This window comes from Argopecten irradians, chromosome 6, assembly GCF_041381155.1.
Source record: "Argopecten irradians isolate NY chromosome 6, Ai_NY, whole genome shotgun sequence".
In the NCBI taxonomy this organism is placed as follows: Eukaryota; Metazoa; Mollusca; class Bivalvia; order Pectinida; family Pectinidae; genus Argopecten; species Argopecten irradians.
Window position 1 is genome coordinate 2,505,372 of NC_091139.1, and position 24,593 is coordinate 2,529,964.

The following is a 24,593-nucleotide window of genomic DNA, read 5'->3' on the forward strand; positions in this document are numbered from 1 at the left end:
CTTGAACTGTACTATGAGGTAGTCCAGGGGTGAATATAACGTCAGTGATAGTAACTCCTTGATAACCAGGACGTGTGGAGTACTGACATTGTGGTATCCGAGGACGGACTAAATCATGTTCGTATATTCTACATGCAAGTGATATTATCCTAAAATCAATACATTAAGGAATACCCCTACAAATTGCACTACATTAGGGCAAAAGTTAAAATGTAACAAATATCACGAACATACTGCAGTCTACCAAAATACACCTATTACAAATAACACGCAGCATTCACGGTGGACCGTCCTTATATGACCCTGGCTGTTAATAGGACGTTTTATCAAATAAACCATACAACCCAATCAGATTACTAAATTGCCAATAACGATTCAAATGACGTGAGTAAGTGTAAGCGCGGCACTTTCTAGTCTGTCTGTAATGGGCAAGGCTAACGGTGGAATAGTTGATATAACAGGAGTTTATACGGAAATGTTCATAACGATTGGAGATGTTTTAGATGTAGGCCAAATGAAACATTCTATTAGATTATGTTTATTGCTATGCTTATCTCCGACATTTCTTTCCAGATTAAATCTGTTATTTTCCAGTCGAGATAAGATTAAGTCTGCAAAACCGTCTAGTAATATGAGAATCCTTTTGATGTTTGAGAATTATCTAAAAACAACATGTCATTTGACCATTAACACAACAATACTCCGCTATAACCGGCAGCTCTGTTAGCTACGAAATCAAAACGCTTGTGACGCCGTAAACGGCTGAATTTATACAGAAAAATGTCTCATAAAATGCACAATAATCTTCATTTACCAAGCTCTATAAAAACATTGGATTGATATTGCTTTATTACATACGTTGTAAGTAATATCAAAATTAGAATCATTGCCGAACGTGTGTGGGAAATTGAAGACGTGAAATATCACTGATTCAGTATATTTCAATTACATTTGATTCCGAAACTATCATTTTTGTAAAGAAGTTCTGTTGACTTGAATGCATTTTGTAGTAATAATCCAACTTTTAATGTTCAGATAATACAATAGCTATTTGATACGATTTGATGTATCCTTTAGATTTTAATCAACCATCACTTTATTGTTGACAAGCATTTCGGTAAGATACATTACTTTGGGATAAAGATATAATACAATGATTATTTTAACATGGCTTAAAATACAAATAATTTAAGCATTGTTAGGTTAACACAATAAAGAGCTGGATAAGTATCATCAGTCACGTCAAAAACCATGAATATGTTTACAGTCGAGTGTCCGTCAATTTCTACTCAATCCCAATTCATACAAAGTAAGCCCTTTGACATTTTCAATGATTTTGCAAACTCTACATAAAATAGCACAACAAGCGATATTTAGTCATACAATAGTAAGATTGAAAAATAATTATTTTTAAAATATGATTTGATCATATTAAACAAACAAGTAATTAATTTCTAACGTAGCTCCTATTCGTAAAAATATTTTTTTGAAAATTATTACATTAATGAAGAAACAAATGAATGGGTCACAAAGATTACCGCGTTCGTGTCGAATAAAAGTGTGAGAAATGGCATTAGAAAATGGTAATTTAAGTAATACATTAAATATCCAACGTTTGACATGGAGCACTTGACACAACTATCGCTGAGGCCGACTTGAGTTCTTCTGTGGCGAGGGAGTGACCGTGGCGAGGACTTAACATCAGTTGTCGCCTCTCGGCCATTAACAGAACAGCAGAGCAGTGCCGCTACATTGACAAGCAGAAGTCGGTGAATGGTGAATGAGTAAAGCACAGCCAGTCAGACAGACTCCATGATCAGTACCACATCGCTAGTATCTGATTCTGGTTCGATTACGGAACTACGGACAATTTCCATACCTAGTCACAAAGAAAGAGACATGACATTCTGGGTGAACGGTAATGTGTCTTCAGCAATACTTTTTCGTAAAGAGTCGTCTTAAAATTAATTAACAATATTACACATTTTTATACATAAAGGCATAACGTGAATTAATTGTTTGTTTCAAACTTTTTACTAACTACTTATAAAAATGACATCCAGTGTGGTATATACGTCATTTTATGAAAATACATCAGTTTTACCTGTGATGTTCGGAAATACAACTTTAAACGAAACTGATGTGTACGACTACGACTATAACTCGTCTATGGGTTATCTGCCGTTGAAGGAACTCCTTCCGGTTTCGATGGTGTATGGAATAACTTTACTGTTCGGACTTGTCGGAAATGTTCTCGTCATCGTATCTGTGGCTCGGTTTAAGAAAATGCAGAATGTCACCAATGTGTTCCTGCTCAGTTTGGCCACGGCAGATCTTCTCCTGGTTGTAGTATGCATTCCGGTCAAGGTGAGTCATTTCCATGACCTTTAACCTCGAAGATTTTCTTGTATTTCAGTCTACATTTAAAATCAATGAAATCTTTCTTTATCATAAGCTGACTTAAAATGAAGAACTTTTAGACTTTCAATCCATGGTGTTCTAGTATTCAAATATTTACTAATTTCTATTTGGTGATTATCGAGAATGATGAAGATAATCGTAAAAATATTTTCTACTGTGATCATTAAACTTAAAATACCAAATCATTTTACCTTTACTATACGTAATGACGTATCAAAAGATAGGACATTTATAGACAACACATCGAAATCTAAATTATACAACTATAAGATTATTTTCCACTGATGTGTCATAAGACTCAAATAACGATGCTTTTGCCGCCATATATAAAATATTTCTTCTCCCCCCCCAAAAAAAACCCTCATTTTTTAGCCATTGTCTATAAATGGAAACACGGGTTTATAATCAATGTACCTTAAAAGCATGAAGTTTACCAAATCAGCACAGAGTCCTCCGTACATGGGATTGGTGGTAATTTGATAGAGAACATTGAGTATGAGAGTGATTATAAGGCCACCTTTTAGGATCCCATTGCCATGATGGACCAAACCATATGATATCTCCCTTTTATGGTGTCGTCCGTTTATTTTGATTATATAGACAGTAATCAAGTATCCGAGTGGAAAAAAGTACCAGTAAGCTCTAAGTACGGTCCATTTCTACAATGAAATCAGTGGTTCCATCACTGAAAAAATATTTGGGAATAGCGCAATGACACCATCTGTAATACGTTTTCATACATTTTTCAAACGTTATTCCCGTTACTTTTACAATTATCATTGACAAAATAATTAATCTAGATTTGCACAGGATTTCTTATTTTACAAATCAATATGATGATCAATGTGACAATGGTAATTGTGTATTTATATTGTAACTTATAAAATGAAATGATCCAATCAAATTGATACGGTCGTCCTTTTACATACATTGGTACATTGTAAGTCCATAGGCCCTAGAACAGAACTGTCCAGATGGACATTGTGCAGGTCGAAATGTCTGGTATTCTTACTCTTCTGATAGAAATGGTATCAGTGCTTTTGACTACTAACAATTGATTTTAAATAAAAAAAAATAAGTCTTAATCAAAAATTAAAAACCTTATCTTCTTATGAGACATGAAATTACAAGGGTAATACACCAGTCGATATAGTACTCGTTATTATCAAAATTCATTATAAATTTGCCGTACATTTCTATGATTGAACATTAATGAATCAGAAGACTCTTTTTATTTCAGAACGCTTGGTCCAATTCTCTTATCTATAAGCACTCTTTTGATGTTAACCTCTGTATCACTTGTATTATTACTTGATACAAAAACGGTGCTATTAAATGTCGAGTTTTCAAATTTGTTCTAGTGTCATGCTGTTTCTCGTTTTTGGACGATATTGTTTTGTCAAAATTTAAGTGCATAATTGTATAACCCTTAGTCCAGTTTCTGTATTTATAAGCATTCATTTAAACCGAATTATTACTTGATATAAATGTCCTGTATTTCAGTGTTTCTTTTTTTTGGCATGATTTTTTTAAAATCAAGTGCATGCATTTCCTTTTTCGTTTCTTTTCAAGAGTCAACATCAATATTCCAACCATACCACTTTAGATATGAGTTATAATACTATTGGGGTTCATATTCAGATTAAATATGAGTTATAACACAGGGGAATCAGATTCAAAGACAATACTATGTTGCAGCCTTTTATTCTGATGTTACATTGAACGAGATTTTGGCATATTTTCAAATTTTCTTCCGTTTGACATGGCTGTGGGATGTCGATGTGATTTATAAAACATCGAGTGTTGCCAAATAGTTCATGGTGGTAGGATATAGGTCTGGTACATCGAAGAAAATCTGGAACAAAGCGCCAAAATATCCTGAAATGTTGTACAGAGAGGCAGAATTTCATATGAAAATGACCTCACCAGTTTAAGATTTTAGATAGTTTTTATCATTTATGATTAAATAAAAAATTGTCATATTCTGTATTTGCTAATAACAGAGTTATCTGTCCTTATAGGTAGGTATAGATTGCGGCATCGTGGGTTTGTAACCGAAACGTCATAATTTTCAGAGAAAACGACGTAATTTTCACTCACTAACTAATGATGTCATAGTCGATACCTTACCGAACAGGCAAATAAATATGTAATGTGCAAAAACGGAATACATATGTAACAATATAAAAGATTACTCTAAATAAACGCAAAGCAGTTAAAGTTCAAGAAGTATTGTAATATTACTATGAAACTAAATGTGTATATCAAAACCTGATAAAAAAAAAACAAAAAAAAACAAAAAAAAAAGAAAAAAAAGGCAATTATAAACGAAAATACAATTTATACATGAAATTAAACTGATTTTTTTCTAACGTTTTCATCGAAACTGTTGTTGGTTGTTAAAAGATTAGCGAAATTTAGAGTTTTGAAATGGACACTTGACATGTAAACAGTCACTGGTAATTCAAAATAATTTTAATGTAAACATGTTTTCGATGAGAAAATAACTGAAAAAAAAAACATTTTGCGGATGATTCCATTCTCAAACGAGGCCGGTATTATTGTTTCTTTGTAAAATTTAACTCTAAGAAATCTCTTCATGTACACCAATACATGAGTAGTTAGTCTTCAAATAACCAAAACATACTTTTTTACCATTTCTTTAAACACACTTTAATTGGGTATCGGGTATACGTAACAGTAGGGATGGAACAATAATTGGGAACGAAAAGAACGAATAAATACCATATATTCCAATGTTTTGTGATCGGTAACAACCTAGTTGGATTTTCTGCCTACATATTCTGCCTCAATATTATTGACTGACTGTAAAGAATCACCATGGTTACGTCCATAAAACAATTAGACACACCTATAGTTTCATCTCACTGTACTGCACTGTTAAACATTTTGTGTGTCCTGTTAGTAATGATATTAATTTACAAGAGCAAGACAAATGATCAGTATCGTATAAATTTCCTCAAAGTTCACAATAGTAAAAGCTAGTGCAGTTATGGGGCCCATCTCACTGTACAGCACAACATGTCCTTATATGGTAATGTTTATTGACAAGCATATTAAAAATAATAATCATCGACGTAATGTTATTGTTCAGTCGGCCTATAAATTTGGATTCAATCACACTCATGCCTATCGAATCTAGCTCATTAAACTCCCCAGCTCAACAGCATGTCCTTTTATGAATGCTACTTATCCGAAAGCCCGAGAGCAGTAATAAACATCATCAATGTTTCGGTTTCAAAATGTTACACAATTAACATATACCTTTAGATCTATCACACTGCATTACATGATGTTTTATGTAGGTCTAAGTGATACTTACTTTGCTAACAAAAAAAACGTTGATATAAAACAATCGAAATAGGTTATTGTTCTTTCAAATACACCTCATGATACTCAAAATATGGGTCTTATTGTTAAACACAGGGAGTTGTATTGAAGATTATTTTGAAGCATTTAAAAAAGACGAAACTTTGAAATACGCTTTTTCATACTGAAGAGATTCTGTAGAGTAACACACGGTGAATGGTACTGAATCTAATGTACAAGTATTTACATATCTTTAATATTTTTATTGCCATACAGCCGAATATGTTTGTGATCTCGCGGGAAATTGTAATGCTTGCGAAAACTTGATCCTCGAAGTATTGAGAAACGAGAATAACCGGCTATACGGTATTTCACCTCCAAGTTCATAATGTCCGGCATTATTTTCTCAGTATCAAACAGAATAACGTCATTGACTTGCCGTTATCTGGGAAAAAAAACACCAAAGTAAACTGGCAATATTCGAAGACATGTTTTCCCCCATATCTAATTTGGTTTTACGAATAACACTTCAATATCCAATTCCACGTCATGTACTGTACACGAAATGTTATTTGATTATGTTAGTTTTGTATAATAGATAATGCAAAACAAAGTTGCTTCTTTTTGTGGTTTTCGCTGAGCATGGTAAATTATAGCGAAATCACTTGAATGGCATATTTCCAGATTAAGTTAGATTGAAGATAATGCGTATGACAATACTGATACCATGTCTTATTCATTTACACCTAAAACTATAATGGACTGTCCCAGGTCTTGAAGTAGATGAGTCCATATGCGTTTTCAGGGATGAATGAGTTAATTGGCTATTACGTGAAATATCAAGAGGATATGTCACAAAGGCGATATCAGAGGTAATGGCAATCTACTTTAAATCTTATTGATTTCTTATTGATTTCAGGAGAATATACTCTTTTCGACACAAAATCTCGTCACTTAATACTACCAAATTAAGTAAGTTTCAAAATAAAATAATTAGAAAACGCCAATCTAAATAACAAGTTGAAAGATAAAAGAAAAATTCTGACATACAATGAGTTTTGACAATTAAAGAGGATTACGTGTTAATCATACTTCTTAATGTTATATAGCTTCATGAAATAGCAGTCAATATTCACTTACAATAATACTATGTGTCACTATGACTTTAAGTATATATTAGTTACAGAAAACAAATCAGCAGAAGAACGTTTGATAGTGAAGCGTAAGACCTTTTAGAAGATTTGCTAATTTCTATCGATATAACAACAGGGATATGAGGACAAATTCTACATAGGCCTAATGAACTGCATATAGCCTCATAAACGTTAATGTTTCTGACATATCCTTATTGTCTGTATCAAAACACTTAATGCTTTCTCGGTTAAATCTTTGGCAACATATCAGCATGTTCTAATGCAAGCAAACATGAATGTAATTAGGGTTTCGTTAGATCGTTGGAGTGTGATGCAAACTTACGATTGAATTGTTTTGCAATTCAAATCTGCTGAGAGGACACACTCGAATGTTATGAATGACTGAAGGGCACGCTATCTGAGATCTATGACACATTTTACACCCAATTGTCTTGGTTTTAAACTGTTGATGGTTCGTAACATGTACCTTTGTTACACATTTTCACACATTCACAGAATAACTTGACAACTTTATTCCGTCTTTGCATACTACAGAGTTAGCTCCCTTGCGGGTAGGTATCGATTGTTATGTCATTATTTTGTGAGTGCAATTCACGTCATTTTCTCCGAAAAGTAAGACGTTACGCTCGAAAACACATGACGTCGCAATCAATACCTACTCGCAAGGGCAGATAACTCTGTAATATGCAAATACGGAATAGCTTGTAGACAGGATACCTGGTATATGTAAAGTAGACATCACAATCCCTGTGGTCTCATCATACTCATCACCAATTCATTCTCTGTGAGTGTAAGCAATTAAAAAAGAATTGGTGTAAATAATGCTATTTAGAAATTCAATATACTTTAACACCTTACATTGATATTTCCATTTTCTTTGACTTCAAGGCGTCGGTGAGATAAGAATTTTTATCTGGATCCCATCAATACTGGGATATTCTAGCGGGATGAAAGAGATATAGGGAGAAATCTTTTGGTATTATTTTCAATGCATTTAGAAGGACATTCAATTTCAGTAAAATTTCTTCTTTGAAACTCGGTATTATCAACTGTGGTTCTGTATTGTAGCTTATAATATATCCTCCGTGTTCAATAACACAAAAATATGTAAGTTCATAGCTATAAGATAGTGCATCAAATGGTCGCTGGGACTAACACTTTTATTTTTTCATTTCCTATTTTAATGCATATGATAATGTACGAGTTATCATTGTAACTTCAAATCTTGCTCGTTTGGAATCATTCTATAGTCTTTCGAAAAATACATAAAACCATTTTGATGTATGCTTTAAAAGCATTTCCTAGCGTAATCTTGTATTCATTTACAAAAATTAACTTATCAAAGTGATTATGAATTGGCAACTGAGGTTCAGCAAAGATCGATTTGCTCGGAGGAATCGAATATGTTGTGATACCACTCTAGTTGAAGTAATACTTTATTTGGTATTCCTACGATATTTCCATAATTATTTGGAACATTTTCTCCTGAGGAATTGTGTCATACAATATATGATGATTTAGCACTTTCTGTGGACATCGACTTGCACAACGTCTAACCGTCTAACCTAACTAGTCTTATTTGCATATACCATACGTCTGGTCGAAGAGCTGACCATTGGAAGGTCGCATGTACTGGACTGCATAGTGTTGGTCAATCGCATGACAGACATCATCCGTTCAATTCCCTTGTTGACGAGGGGCCGCGATGGCCGAGTGGTTAAGATGTCTCGACACATTACCACCAGCCCTGTTCGTCTTTGGGTCGCGAGTTAGAATCCCATGTGGTGAAGTTGACATGTACTGACCGCTGGTCGGTGGTTTGTCTTCGGGCACTCCGGCTTTCCTTCATCAACATACCTGGCACGTCCTTACACAACCCTGGCTATTGATAGGACATTAAACTTATAAAACCCAAACCCTCTGTTGACATTAATAATGCTTCATTTAATTCAGTTAGAGTCAAAATAATATTTATATGAGTCGATACCTAGAATGATGAAAAATAACAATAAATAAATGGAAATGTTTGCTGTGACAATGTTATGTTTTCATACTTTAAACTAGTGTTGTAAAGATAAATCTGCCTTATTGGCTGGTCGATTGAGAGTTTTTCTGAAATTGGGTAGTGAAATTGGGTAGTGTTTATATGGCCGGCCGAGTTATAGACCTTGACCCAGTATTATACTTTATACTTATACTTATATTAGAAACGAACACCGGTGGTAGCACTGCACATAACGGCAATATGGCCTCTAAATGGACGAACATCATCCTAGCGCAAAGCGTCGTCAACGGGATTTTATGCAGGTTCAGACTTGAGCAGACATCGCGTTTTAAACTTTGTCTGGATTTATGATGATTAACAGCACGTATAACAGCTTAAAAACAACAACAACCCATACAGTGTATGGTGTATCGTGAGTCCATAGTGTATGGTGTATCGTGATGAACAACAACCCATACAGTGTATGGTGTATCGTGATGAACAACAACCCATACAGTGTATGGTGTATCGTGATGAACAACAACCCATACAGTGTATGGTGTATCGTGATGAACAACAACCCATACAGTGTATGGTGTATCGTGATGAACAACAACCCATACAGTGTATGGTGTATCGTGATGAACAACAACCCATACAGTGTATGGTGTATCGTGATGAACAACAACCCATACAGTGTATGGTGTATCGTGATGAACAACAACCCATACAGTGTATGGTGTATCGTGATGAACAACAACCCATACAGTGTATGAACGTGTATAGTGCATGTTGTGGTATATTTTGACTCTAAATATCATCGCGGAGCAGTATCTTTGTGATTCTAAAATTGTTTTTCTCAAATAAAATTATATGATCTCATCAGCATTTCGTTTTCAAAATTTCTAATCAGTGCTTATACAAATTCAAATAATTGTTTCATTCCAATTTATCTCAAAGAATTCCAATAAACACTTTCTGATTTCTGTCCAGTAGCGTGAAATATAGTGAAGGTTGAATATAACAGCAATGCGGACAATTAGTTAAATTAATCAAATGAAAAACGATAATGAGGTTAATGATACAAACATGCGATTTCAGTCACCATCTTTGGTTACCTAGCAAAGACGCTGTTCTTTAGGTGACATAAAACCGATATTAAAGCGAAATCATTGACGGGTTTCTGAATATTCTTTGTTACAGTAACGGTTAATTCTTAGTGAAATGTGGAAGTGAAAATAGTTGCCAAAACAGCTGCTTTGTTTTGCCTTGCTTTCTTTAAAATAATTACCTTTTCTAAAACTAGTTTAATAATAATTTTTCGTAAATTCAAACAAATAAATGTTATGTGATAGCTTGTGTATTTTGCGATTTGATAAACAATTTTTTAATGAAAAAAATGGTGTGATTTTCGGTTTATCGTTGCACGGTAATTGCATGGTGATAATTGTAGAAACAAAGAACCAAAAAACACCATCGTGCATCTTAACAAGATAACGTCCTTCCCTTCTATCTAGAATTCGATATGGCAGATGTTTAGAAGGAAAATCTATTTCCAAATTGAGAAGGAATTCCTGTAGAATTTTATGCTATTAATCATTCATGGTTGAAACACTATATTTTAATATTTTTCCTTATTTTATTAAAGTCATTACTACTATTACAAATGGAAGCTATGGCCCTACCGACTGACTCTGAGAGTACAATTCTTTTTTTTAGAGATAAAAAATATCTATTCGAATGGAAATGAATTTAAAAAAAAACCATAATCTCGTAAAGATGTCTTCTAATTGCTTTGGATAGTGAGTTAATTTGACTGTTACGTTACGTAGAGACAGACATAAAGCACTAATGTGTAATTCCGAGTAGATTACAGCTCTGCTATCTCTGTGGAAATTAATGTTAAGATGGCAGATCAGAGCTGATTACGTGTAAGATCTGCTCGTAATTCCGGAACAGACAGAAAATGCTATAGTTCATATAATGATTTTCATTTCCCTAACAAGGGACCCATTCATTTTTGATACTTTCACTTTTGATATCATTTATAGGCAGATGACGTATAACGTAGCAGGGATTAAGACGAGTTTTCATTGCTATCGTGTTTTAATGAAGTGTTCCACGACTACTACGGGAGTGGCAACATTGGCATTTATTAGATCTTTATAAGGTGTTGGTTAGAAATTAACTGTTGGTAATGGAGCTAGGGAGTCTTCGAGTTTACGTCGTTGTTCTGAATGACTTTATAGTAAGTACTATTTAATGAGATAAGCGCCACATTGACAACAACTCTATGGTTTGAAGCGGTGAAACAGTTGATAGGTGTTACAAAGTTAGTGTATTAACTGTTGTGGATCCTCTTAAGAATCACAATTAACACAAATTACCATGTAAGTAAGAATAAACGAAATGTTGATATTAAGATTATCAAAAACTGAGATAACGGGAAAGTGTCGTTGTCGTATCAAAACGAATGCGCAGATTTAATTTATGTGAAACTATTGATTTTATCTCAATAAAATAATCCACTTTAGATCGTCTTAGATAATATATCCATTGAATGTAAGCTCTTTTTTTAAAAGTTGGTATTAAAAAAATATTAAATCATGTATCATGCTATCAAAATTATGCAGGTTAAAAAATATGCAATAAAATAATAAACATATCGGTGGTTAAACTTCATTTACTTTCTAGTACACGTGCCCGACCCATGCCGAATGTTTATGTCTGTTTTAAATATAATGTCGGTCATCTATGAGTGTTCAATAAAGTTCTGTCATCAGCTCCTGTCATATAAAGGTACAGAGACGGGCCTAATGAGTTAACCTCCCTTGGTACCATAATCCTAGGCGGATATTCCTTATCGTTGGTCCTGGCACGTTCGGTGTAGAATTCGATAAAAAAAAAAGTCATTCACCTCTCAATAGAAAAGCGGTCATAGCATTTCCATTTCCTTCACACTTCTTTCACAGAACATTATTTTACTGTGGTCGCCGGAAACTACTGTGTTAATGCTATGTATTTTTATACGGACTGGAAAGGATTGGTACTTCGTGTTATGTACTTTTATACGGACTGGAAAGGATTGGTACTTCGTGTTATGTACTTTTATACGGACTGGAAAGGATTGGTACTTCGTGTTATGTACTTTTATACGGACTGGAAAGGATTGGTACTTCGTGTTATGTACTTTTATACGGACTGGAAAGGATTGGTACTTCGTGTTATGTACTTTTATACGGACTGGAAAGGATTGGTACTTCGTGTTATGTACTTTTATACGGACTGGAAAGGATTGGTACTTCGTGTTATGTACTTTTATACGGACTGGAAAGGATTGGTACTTCGTGTTATGTACTTTTATACGGACTGGAAAGGATTGGTACTTCGTGTTATGTACTTTTATACGGACTGGAAAGGATTGGTACTTCGTGTTATGTACTTTTATACGGACTGGAAAGGATTGGTACTTCGTGTTATGTATTTTTATACGGACTGGAAAGGATTGGTACTTCGTGTTATGTACTTTTATACGGACTGGAAAGGATTGGTACTTCGTGTTATGTACTTTTATACGGACTGGAAAGGATTGGTACTTCGTGTTATGTACTTTTATACGGACTGGAAAGGATTGGTACTTCGTGTTATGTATTTTTATACGGACTGGAAAGGATTGGTACTTCGTGTTATGTACTTTTATACGGACTGGAAAGGATTGGTACTTCGTGTTATGTACTTTTATACGGACTGGAAAGGATTGGTACTTCGTGTTATGTACTTTTATACGGACAGGAAAGGATTGGTACTTCGTGTTATGTACTTTTATACGGACTGGAAAGGATTGGTACTTCGTGTTATGTATTTTTATACGGACTGGAAAGGATTGGTACTTCGTGTTATGTACTTTTATACGGACTGGAAAGGATTGGTACTTCGTGTTATGTACTTTTATACGGACTGGAAAGGATTGGTACTTCGTGTTATGTATTTTTATACGGACTGGAAAGGATTGGTACTTCGTGTTATGTACTTTTATACGGACTGGAAAGGATTGGTACTTCGTGTTATGTACTTTTATACGGACTGGAAAGGATTGGTACTTCGTGTTATGATTAAAACAAGCCTGCAATCTCTAGCGCTTTCGCAGCTTTGCTGCTCACCAGTTTAATGATCATTAAAGATCTCCTACTGAGCAGTGAAGCTGCGAAAGCGCTAGAAATTACAGATTTGTTTTATTTTTGTAATATCTTAATTCCATCACAAGGATATTATATATTTATTTATTCTATAATTATATATATAAATTATTTCTCAACATTTAGTTTTAATTCAAATCATACTTATGTTGCTTTTTCTATTTGATTAGTGACGTCATATAATAGTGTCCAAGCCCCATATTTGACATAAAAAGACTTTTGTTGAAATGGATTGTTTTATAAATTGGAGAAATGACAACTTGTGACATGATTTAGACACAATAGCCTGAGGTAAAATTTTAATACTAAAACAGGCATAATAAACCTTTCTCAGATTGATATATGGATTGAAATGGTAACATGAATTACTGGATTTTCGATGCTTTTATCTTTTTCGAAATTCGAAACCAGAAAACCATTTCGGTTATAGATGGAATATTATCGGATGCTATATACTATGTCCGTATATCAACAACCAGTGCAAATGTACTTACCTCAGTGTTAAGAAGACAAATCATGGCACGTGTTCTAATGAATTTTGAAATATTTTATATCAGTTCAAACAATTTGAGGAATGAAACGATTTATCAAGCTTTGAATGCATAGATGTTAAATTGAAGTTGAGACATGTCTCTGCTCCGAAGAACGGATTCTAGGCGTTATTGGAAACGGTATGGAATTCCAGTGTAATGTTTACATGCATTTCCTTTCTGCCGAGCAGAGTAGATGCGAACAATCATTAAAACACACAGGTATTATCCATGTTAGACATTATTGCGTCTGTGAGTGTCTGTCAATGCCTTTCTTGTTAATAAAATGTGTATAAAATGAGGTTTACAAAAAGCAATATATACCTTTAAAGTAAAATGAACAAGATTTTATTTCACTCAGGTTAAAACCTTCGGGACGACATTGCTACAAATCTTGCAGATATTGCAGACCTCTTGGCTGTATTTATCAATGTAGCTTAATGAAACCTTAAACCAATTTCCAATCTTTGACGTTTTAAAACTTTTTGGTATAATCTAAATAAATATTTGAAAATGGAGCAACCTAATAATTCTTTACGGTTTAATGTCTTTTACATGATAATTCGTTCTCAAGTTCGATCATCAGATCTTCATCACGGCCATGATCGAATCTGTCTCACGTATAGAATCAAGTGGTTTATTTTTTATTTATTTTTTTTTTTTTTGAATCTTCACAAATCTTATGAGATCCATGCTACGCCGATGCCAAACTTGGATAACTGAAAACGGTTGCCTTCCAAGTGATGCATCACGTTATGTAACTGTTCACCCCTGCCTTTTGCTTATAGACTTTTAGACAGATCAACAGTACTATTCTCAGCTCAGCTCCAAGCTTAGCAACAATCATTAATTGATACTAATATAGATTTTGCAACAATTTAGGAATTCTTCATTTAATGATTCATTTAAAATAATACTCTGAAAAATACCTTAAAATTAGGTTAATAATATTGCACAGGCTGTAACATGTCAAGAACATTTCAACTTAATTTCATGGGAATAGTTTATGATTATATGAGTTGGCAATGAAGCATCGGAAAAAAAATGGATTATAATAAATTCAAAATTACGAACTAATAAGACGTTTTAATCCATACAAATCCGGTCATCAGAAAACACGTACAGTGTATACTTCAAAGAGTTATCCCACTATCGTAAAGCTGAACTCCTTGTACAAAAAAGTAAAAGTGGAGATGTCAATACAAATGCCTTTCGTCGATGACATCATCAATTTTTACGCATGAAGACGTCACTATCATGACGGCACGATAAATATGCTTCTTAGCAAATGGAATTCCAATTAAACATCTCTGTTGTTTTTTCTTAGTATAAACATCATATTAAACAAGGGTTTGGGATAGATTGATTGGAACTTTCTCGAAACTTGTGAAGAAAATTTTCTGCTTAGCACTTATCATGTCTCGAGCAGATCAGTGAATATTGTCGAGTAGATAGACGTTAGCAGATTCTTACATGAGTCTGTCAAGTGGACAGGGGTTTTGGCTTGTCAACCCGAGGCATACCGACGTTTGACGATCAAAATCTTTCACGAGGATTGAGAAATCCCTGTCCACCTGACAGACCCATGTTTGATTCTTTTTCTCCCATACGTTAACGAAACATTATGAAAATGCAGTCGTTTAGAAACATTTACAAAGTGTCATCATAGGAATGTCGCAATGCGTCAAAATCAATGACTCCGTCAACTTTTCCGCATTCGCACATTACAGAGTTGTCTGCCCTTGCGGGTAGGTATTGATTGTGACGTCATATGTTTGTTAGAGTAAAGTCATACGTTTCGGTGAAAACGACGTGAATTGCGCTCACAAAATAATGACGTAACAATCGATACCTATCCGCAAGTGAGCTAACTATGTAATATGCAAAGACGGAAAAGTTGGCGCATGTAATGATGACGTCAAGTCATTGTCTAGCGAGTGGGAGCTCTTTTTTTCCTACCCAGTGTTATCTTTTCCCTAGCATCCGTGGGATTATATGACTCTTTCATATGTACATATGTAGGATAGAACTATTCCACCCGAGGGTACAGAATTTTGGGTCAGAACCGAGGCTTGCCGAGGTTTCTGACCCAAAATTCTGTACCCGAGGGTGGAATAGTTCTATCCTACATAATTTACATATGAAAGAGTTATTTTCTCACATTGCTTGTCGAGTTACTTGCACGAAAGGTGAGGCAGCCATTTTGTTACAAAATCTTAACTTCTTAAATAATTCATCGATTTTAAAAATAAGAACGCCATTCGAAAGAGCTCATCAAAGTTTGGTTTATATTATTAAATATAAACAAGAAATCTTAGGTAAAACGGTTTGAAATGCAAATTAAACAAATGAAATGGTAAATAAATCCGGCAAATCAATCGAAATAGAAGAAAAATGACGTCAACTTTGGCTGATATGACGTCATTTGATAGTTCGGCAATTGTGACGTCACAGCTATGTAAGATAGATTTATGTTACATAGCTGTCTTTCATGGGACAACTCTATCTTACATGGCTAGCTATGTGAGAAAACCCTGTCAGTTATGGAAGAAATTTTAAACATAATTTAATATTTTGGATGGTCAGTACTCAACAAGCATACCTGTTATATTGGTAGACCTATCGCTATGTACCCTACAAAACCATAGTTAAAAGATTTTATTAATCTCTTAGACCCGTGTTTTTTCTCCCTTTTTTTTATTGTATTTTATTTCATTTGTTTGTGTTTTTTTATATAATTAAGATTTTTATTTTCGAACTTTAGTATCAATAAAGATCCTTATAGTTTTCCTGCAACAAGAAAACGAGTATCCATTGGAATATGAAAACCTAGAAAAAATGGACAGAATAGAACGTTTTACTATTAGCTTCAGGTATGGCAGATACGGTGAAAATGGATTTTGTATCATTTTTTTAAGAACAGAGTTTGTGAAAATGGCAAGCAAATGTAAAAAATACAAAATGTGTATATCCCAACTTGTAAATCTTCAAATCGAAAATGCATTTGATAAGTTTTAGAGGCCTATAATGACTATAGATGAAATTCTTTTAGCTTTAATGATATAATCGAAACATCAAAGCTTGCTATATAGTAATTAATATCGCACATGATGTAATGTTTCTAATGTTCACCCGAACCTCTGTGGGAAATGTTCTATTTACCAACTAGCATTGATGTCACTAACTTTTAATTTTTCCATACCCCGATGAAATTAAAGAACGGTGACATTATTACTTAACCCTTTCAATGCCGAATTTTTGAATTTGCCAGAAATGACGTAATAATTGATGACGCCAAAAATTGATGACGCGACATAAAAAGGCTCATCGAGAGAGATCACGTCAAAGGCGCGATTTGCCGATGGAAGCGGTGACGTCGAACGTGTGTAATTTATGGGTTTTCACCGAATTGTTCGAATCCAAAAGAAAAATAGATATTTGCAAACACTAATAAATAATCGTAAACTTATTTTATTCCATAACATTAAGCGGTCGGATATATGCAAATTCCAATACATTTAAGAAATAAAATAAGTACTGATCCAATTCCTCGCACATCTATATTGATCATGTACACGCACAGGGACCTGTACAACCACATACTCATTGTTCAATACGTTGCATGTCTCACTCTCACACTGTTAGGCACTTAGATAGAGTCGATGCATACTGGGCAATATACCGGCCACGTCATTTTTATATATTTCATGCATGGGACAAATTTTAATCAATTTTCATGGGTTCATTTCCCATTTTCGAGCGATAGTAGCAAAATTATAGACAGATTGCTTATAGTTATAATTTATGGTGGCTGATTACGGCCATCTCGTGTTGTTGTGTTGTCGCCTTGTCGAGTTGTCGCGGTCTCACACTGCGACAACTCCAAATTTAACAGTTAAAATGTTGACTTGTCGCGTTTTCGAACCGCGACAAGTCGACAACACGACAAGACGACAAGTCGACAACACGACAAGTCGACATTTCAAACACGCTAATTAGCGAGTACAGAATCTCGTGTTGTCGCGGTAAAATGTCGACTTGTCGTGTTGTCGGCTTGTCATGTTGTCGAGTTGTCGACTTGTCGCCTTCCTGTTACACATGCGCAAATCATATGAAATAGCCACTATCTTTGAATATAGGAAACTGAAGTCAGTGCTTGTACCATATATTATGGTGGCATATGTCTGCCATCGATTTGCCGACTTACGACTTAATAATGTCGACATCGTTAAGGCATTAAGTCGACATCATATCGGAAGATGTCGACATAAACAGAAGAATATGTCGACTTACCACATGTACATGCCCACATATTGATTCCAAGCTATTTATGTAGACAGTCGGTAACTCGGCGATTAATGTGTTTATGCTCGGGTGTGACACCGACTTGTCAGTTATTGATGTCGACATCTAAACTAAAAGATGTCGACATCTGGTCTTGAATGTGGAAATCAAAGGCCACCCTTTCATAGGGCACTGTGTATATGCAGCAAGGCACCATACAGCAGAGATCGACGTTGATTTTGTTAATTCAAGTTTTTATTTATTTGATTTCAAAATTTAAAAAAATTGTGATCCTGCACATCCCGGCCATGAAACTGTAGTCTACGTAGCTGTTAGCCCGAGCCAAGGAAGTGTACAACGAATTATTAATATATATAACCGTGGGTTGAAAATTCGTTTCAAAGCTGTGTGTGTGTTTTGTTGATTGGCATTCGTACCAAGTCCATGTAGTACATACCGTAATATACTATATTAAAAGAATGAATGGAAAAAAATAAAAAAATAAAATAAAAAAAGATTTTTTTATGTTGTATTTTCTTGTGAATCCCGAAAAATACCAGTTACGTAATTTAAAAGCCATAAAGGTCACAGTACAGGTACACAATACACATTGGGAAACCAGCTATACTTGTTAGCTTGGCCTGTCCATATACAATAAAATGTATATATACATAAATATTTACATCCCTCGATGCACTTATATAAAGGCACAACGAATTTTTGTTACGGTCTTAATGGTCAGATTCAACCTTTGGGCTAAAAATCCTCCAGGGACGCGGTTTTAAACTCCCAACTCGCGATACATCTGCATCTATTTTTCGTAGTAAAAACATGCGTTCTTTGTAGTCAAACGTAGTAAAAAAAAGTCACGTGCTTATACCTCATTCATGCCATTGGCCGGAATATACAATTGTGTTATGGGTAACTAGTGATCACGTGATTTTGTGTTTACTTCCAAATATGGTGATAGTTTGCTTGCCATTTCTTCGGAGAAATTGATTTATTTGAAAATATTTAGCTCCAAAATGTCTTTAATATTGCATGCATATCATTTTGACTTGCACATATGCACTGTTTTACTCAAAATAATGAACTGAATGAGTTATAAAACTGACATTTCCACGTTTTATATATAAATGATATAATACGAATTGACCAATTCAATAGGTCTAACCGTCTAATCTAGGATTAGCGAAGATCGGCTACTCCCGGCTAATTTCGTAGAATTCTAAATCTATATTTATATAGTTTATTACCTGCTTTAGGGCTCAGAACATATACATATAACACAGAGAAAAATAAGGCCAAATTATGTATAAATACCAGGTCAGAGAAATCACTCTATTTTGGAAGTAAACACACACTCATGTGATCACTAGTTACCCACTAAAACAATTCCATATTTATTTCGGCCAATGGCATGAATGAGGTATAATCACGTGACTTGTTTTACTACGTTTTACTACAAAGAACGCGTGCTTTGTACTATTATGGGGGAAATCCTCCGCGGATCGTGGTTTCATTTCCACCATTATTTGCTCAATTTTCATAGGAAACAGATGTAATGGAATCAAATACTCTTCATATATTAAAAGGTTAAATGGATATCATCACTGGCTGATTTCATGGGCCTGATAGGCCAATATATGGTGCTTATATACAGTGTATGTATTTGCTTCATTCTGTATCCGAACTCTGGTGACCAATCAGAAAAAAAACATGCATGGCTGACAGGTGGCTATGTGTTTTTGTTATTCCTGCTATATAGACTTCATTTTTAGTTTTCCCATGTTATAAAACAGAAAACAGGAAAGAAAAAGGTAAAAAAAAATACAGAAATAGAGAAAAGATAATCTTTTATTGGCATGATTTACATCAGTCAGGAGTGGGTACCAAGTTCATTAAACTTTTTAAATGTGCAACTGCAGGGGCGTAGGAAGGAAAGGGTCCTCCTGCACATTTTTTGTACTTCATTTTAGAAAATTTTGCCGCTTTGCAGCGCATTTCCTAAAAGTTCAAGCACGTAATGTTCAAACCTTTAATAATAAAAATTCAATACACATGAACTAGACTAAAAATGTCCATCAAGGGATTCTACTATTTCAAAAATGTTTCTTAAAATATTAAATTGTTTATATGTCTAAGCAAGACAATTAAATCAATTCATTTTTTTTTAGTTAAACAACAATGTGCTGATGGTGTGAAGTCGTATGTTGAGATCGAGCAGGGTTGCATAATGATATGACGACATTCACAATTATAATTTCTAAAATGCAGGTAAATGTAAATCGAAAAATTACCACGTTAAGAACGCATTAAAATCCTCAAAATACACCGTAAAACTCATCTTGGCCATTCCAAATCGTAATATTTTTCGCGGGGGAGACCCCCGGACCCCCAGAACACCAAAGTCTCGCGCATTCGGCGCTCGCAAAATCATCAAAATCGTAATTTATTCCGGGGGAGATCCCCGGACCCTCAAAAACACCAATATCTCGCGCATTCGGCGTTCGCAAAATCATCAAAATACATCGTAAAAATTATCTCAGCCATTCTAAATCGTAATATTTTTTTCCGGGAGAGACCCCGGACCTCCAAACACCAAAATATCGACTCTTCGACGCTCGCACGCCATTTTGCATATTCATTAATTTCCTATTAGCGTCGCCATTGATATGGATGTGTACAAGGATTATATGTAATGATTTATGAGAAAAAGTATATAAAGTATTATGGTTGTGTTGTGGTTGTGTGTAATCTCCTCCTGAGTGACCTATTGCAATTGTCTTTTTGTCGGCATCATCCAGTGTCTGTGGTAAACAATTTACAATCTTCTTAATAACCAAGAACCTCATACATGGACATGTTATTGGGCCATAGCATGCTGGGATGAAGGGATACAAAGTTTGTTCAAATCAATGATCTTGACCTATGTGCCAAGTCACAGGGCTGAGACATATTTATTTGTTTGTTTAAAAGCAAAACATTATTTATAACTGTGCATATCGGAATTTAGGTGACTGTTAGACTTATATATCCTTATTGCCTTCTGCTCATTCTCAACTCTCATCCATTTGTAAACAATTCAAATTTTAACAAATTTCTTCTCCACAACACGGTTTTTTCTCATTTTACAGCAAGTACAAACAACAACAATCAAATAACAATCATGAATATTTTGTATTGATATCATTTTTTTGTAAATTTTCAGCAAAACAAACATGTTTCAAATTAAATTAATACACATATTTGATTAATATATTTGATCTGCATTCATTATTGAATTAAAAAAAAAAATGAAAAAAAAAAATATATCATAGCAAAGGTACATGGTTTGTCATTTTAATCAAGGGAGATAAATCCGTTTTGAAGGATTTTCCACAAAGTGGAAAAGTTAAGATTAATTCACTTCCCATGCATTATTCAACCAAATTTAGCCTGGTACATTTCCTGGTCAACATCAATTATAATTTCAACACAAATGAATTAGATGATGTTTCAAGTAATTGTCGAGTATATATACATGAACTTTGACATCTGCCATGGCACAACATGTAATCTTCAATTTATCAATGTTTCACAATCAAAGTCTACTCTAAGCATTCTGTTTCAAATGGTGGAAATGAAATCACGATCCGTGGGGGATTTTTCCAATAATGGTACAAAACACGCGTTCTTTGTAGTCAAACGTAGTAAAACAAGTCACGTGATTTTACCTCATTCATGCCATTGGCCGAAATAAATATGGAATTGTATTATAGGTAACTAGTGATCACATGAGTGTGTGTTTACTTCCAAATAGAGTGATTTCTCTGACCTGGTATTTATACATAATTAGGCCTTTTGAAGAAGATCTTATTTTCTCTGTGTTATATGTATATGTTCTGAACCCTAAAGCAGGTAATAATATATATAAATATAAATTTAGAATTCTACGAATTTAGCCGGGAGTAGCCGATCTTCGCTGATCTTAGATTAGACGTTTAGACCTATTGAATTGGTCAATTCGCATTATATCATTTATTTACAAAACGTGGAAATGACAGTTTTATAACTCATTTCAGTTCATTATTTATAGTAAAATAATACATATGTGCAAGTCAAAATGATATGCATGCAATATTAATAACATTTTGGAGTCTAAATATTTTCAAATAAATCAATTTCTCCGAAGAAATGGCAAGCAAACTATCACCATATTTGGAAGTAAACACACAATCATGTGATCACTAGTTACCCATAATGCAATTGTATATTCCGGCCAATGGCATGAATGAGGTATAAGCACGTGACTTTTTTTACTACGTTTTTACTACAAAAAATAGATGCAGATAAATCCCGAGTTTGGAGCTAAAACCGCGTCCCGGTAGTAACATTTTGGCACTTATTGTATGTTTATTGTGTTCATGTTGTTGTTATTGTATAGCTATCGAATTACATGTGACAGTTGAATTGAATTGTAATTGTAATAATACCACACTCGAAAAATGATTATTTAGCCGCTAAAACCACAGGGACCTGGCACGATTTTTTTAAACAGTATACATATATATATATATGAAACCCGAAGATCGGCCCAATCGGTCCTCTGGCACTCTGGAAACCCTAAGATCGGCCCAAATCGGCCCTACGGCACTATAAGGGTTAAATGTAACATTCTCGTAGATTTTCAAGGGATTCTTTGTCCGAATCAAATACGCAACGTCAATTTCTCTATTGTGACGTCACAATAACGTCGGGTTTCGCGCCATTCTCGGCTTTTTTGCCTAAGCACACCCGAACCTCTGTGGGAAATGTTCTATTTACCAACTAGCATTGATGTCACTAACTTTTAATTTTTCCATACCCCGATGAAATTAAAAAACGGTGACATTATTACTTAACCCTTTCAATGCCGAAAATTTGCCAGAAATGACGTAATAATTGATGACGCCAAAAATTGATGACGCGACATAAAAAGGCTCATCGAGAGAGATCACGTCAAAGGCGCGATTTGCCGATGGAAGCGGTGACGTCGAACGTGTGTAATTTATGGGTTTTCACCGAATTGTTCGAATCCAAAAAAAAATAGATATTTGCAAACACTAATAAATAATCGTAAACTTATTTTATTCCATAACATTAAGCGGTCGGATATATGCAAATTCCAATACATTTAAGAAATAAAATAAGTACTGATCCAATTCCTCGCACATCTATATTGATCATGTACACGCACAGGGACCTGTACAACCACATACTCATTGTTCAATACGTTGCATGTCTCACTCTCACACTGTTAGGCACTTAGATAGAGTCGATGCATACTGGGCAATATACCGGCCACGTCATTTTTATATATTTCATGCATGGGACAAATTTTAATCAATTTTCATGGGTTCATTTCCCATTTTCGAGCGATAGTAGCAAAATTATAGACAGATTGCTTATAGTTATAATTTATGGTGGCTGATTACGGCCATCTCGTGTTGTTGTGTTGTCGCCTTGTCGTGTTGTCGCCTTGTCGAGTTGTCGCGGATCTCACACTGCGACAACTCCAAATTTAACAGTTAAAATGTTGACTTGTCGCGTTTTCGAACCGCGACAAGTCGACAACACGACAAGACGACAAGTCGACAACACGACAAGTCGACATTTCAAACACGCTAATTAGCGAGTACAGAATCTCGTGTTGTCGCGGTAAAATGTCGACTTGTCGTGTTGTCGGCTTGTCATGTTGTCGAGTTGTCGACTTGTCGCCTTCCTGTTACACATGCGCAAATCATATGAAATAGCCACTATCTTTGAATATAGGAAACTGAAGTCAGTGCTTGTACCATATATTATGGTGGCATATGTCTGCCATCGATTTGCCGACTTACGACTTAATAATGTCGACATCGTTAAGGCATTAAGTCGACATCATATCGGAAGATGTCGACATAAACAGAAGAATATGTCGACTTACCACATGTACATGCCCACATATTGATTCCAAGCTATTTATGTAGACAGTCGGTAACTCGGCGATTAATGTGTTTATGCTCGGGTGTGACACCGACTTGTCAGTTATTGATGTCGACATCTAAACTAAAAGATGTCGACATCTGGTCTTGAATGTGGAAATCAAAGGCCACCCTTTCATAGGGCACTGTGTATATGCAGCAAGGCACCATACAGCAGAGATCGACGTTGATTTTGTTAATTCAAGTTTTTATTTATTTGATTTCAAAATTTAAAAAAAATTGTGATCCTGCACATCCCGGCCATGAAACTGTAGTCTACGTAGCTGTTAGCCCGAGCCAAGGAAGTGTACAACGAATTATTAATATATATAACCGTGGGTTGAAAATTCGTTTCAAAGCTGTGTGTGTGTTTTGTTGATTGGCATTCGTACCAAGTCCATGTAGTACATACCGTAATATACTATATTAAAAGAATGAATGAAAAAAAAATAAAAAAAAATAAAATAAAAAAAAGATTTTTTTATGTTGTTATTTTCTTGTGAATCCCGAAAAATACCAGTTACGTAATTTAAAAGCCATAAAGGTCACAGTACAGGTACACAATAACATTGGGAAACCAGCTATACTTGTTAGCTTGGCCTGTCCATATACAATAAAATGTATATATACATAAATATTTACATCCCTCGATGCACTTATATAAAGGCACAACGAATTTTTGTTACGGTCTTAATGGTCAGATTCAACCT

At 34.6% G+C, this 24,593-nt stretch overlaps 1 protein-coding gene across 1 annotated transcript in view; it reads left to right on the forward strand.

Annotated features, from left to right (window-relative positions):
* The first annotated feature begins 2,060 nt into the window (after positions 1 to 2,060).
* Positions 2,061 to 24,593, forward strand: part of LOC138326233 (QRFP-like peptide receptor) — a 70,055-nt gene continuing 47,522 nt past the window's right edge. Inside the window, exon 1 of the mRNA XM_069272358.1 lies at positions 2,061 to 2,367. Coding sequence (XP_069128459.1) covers positions 2,110 to 2,367 — 258 coding nt within the window. The 5' untranslated portion in view covers positions 2,061 to 2,109. The remainder of the gene's footprint in view (positions 2,368 to 24,593) is intronic.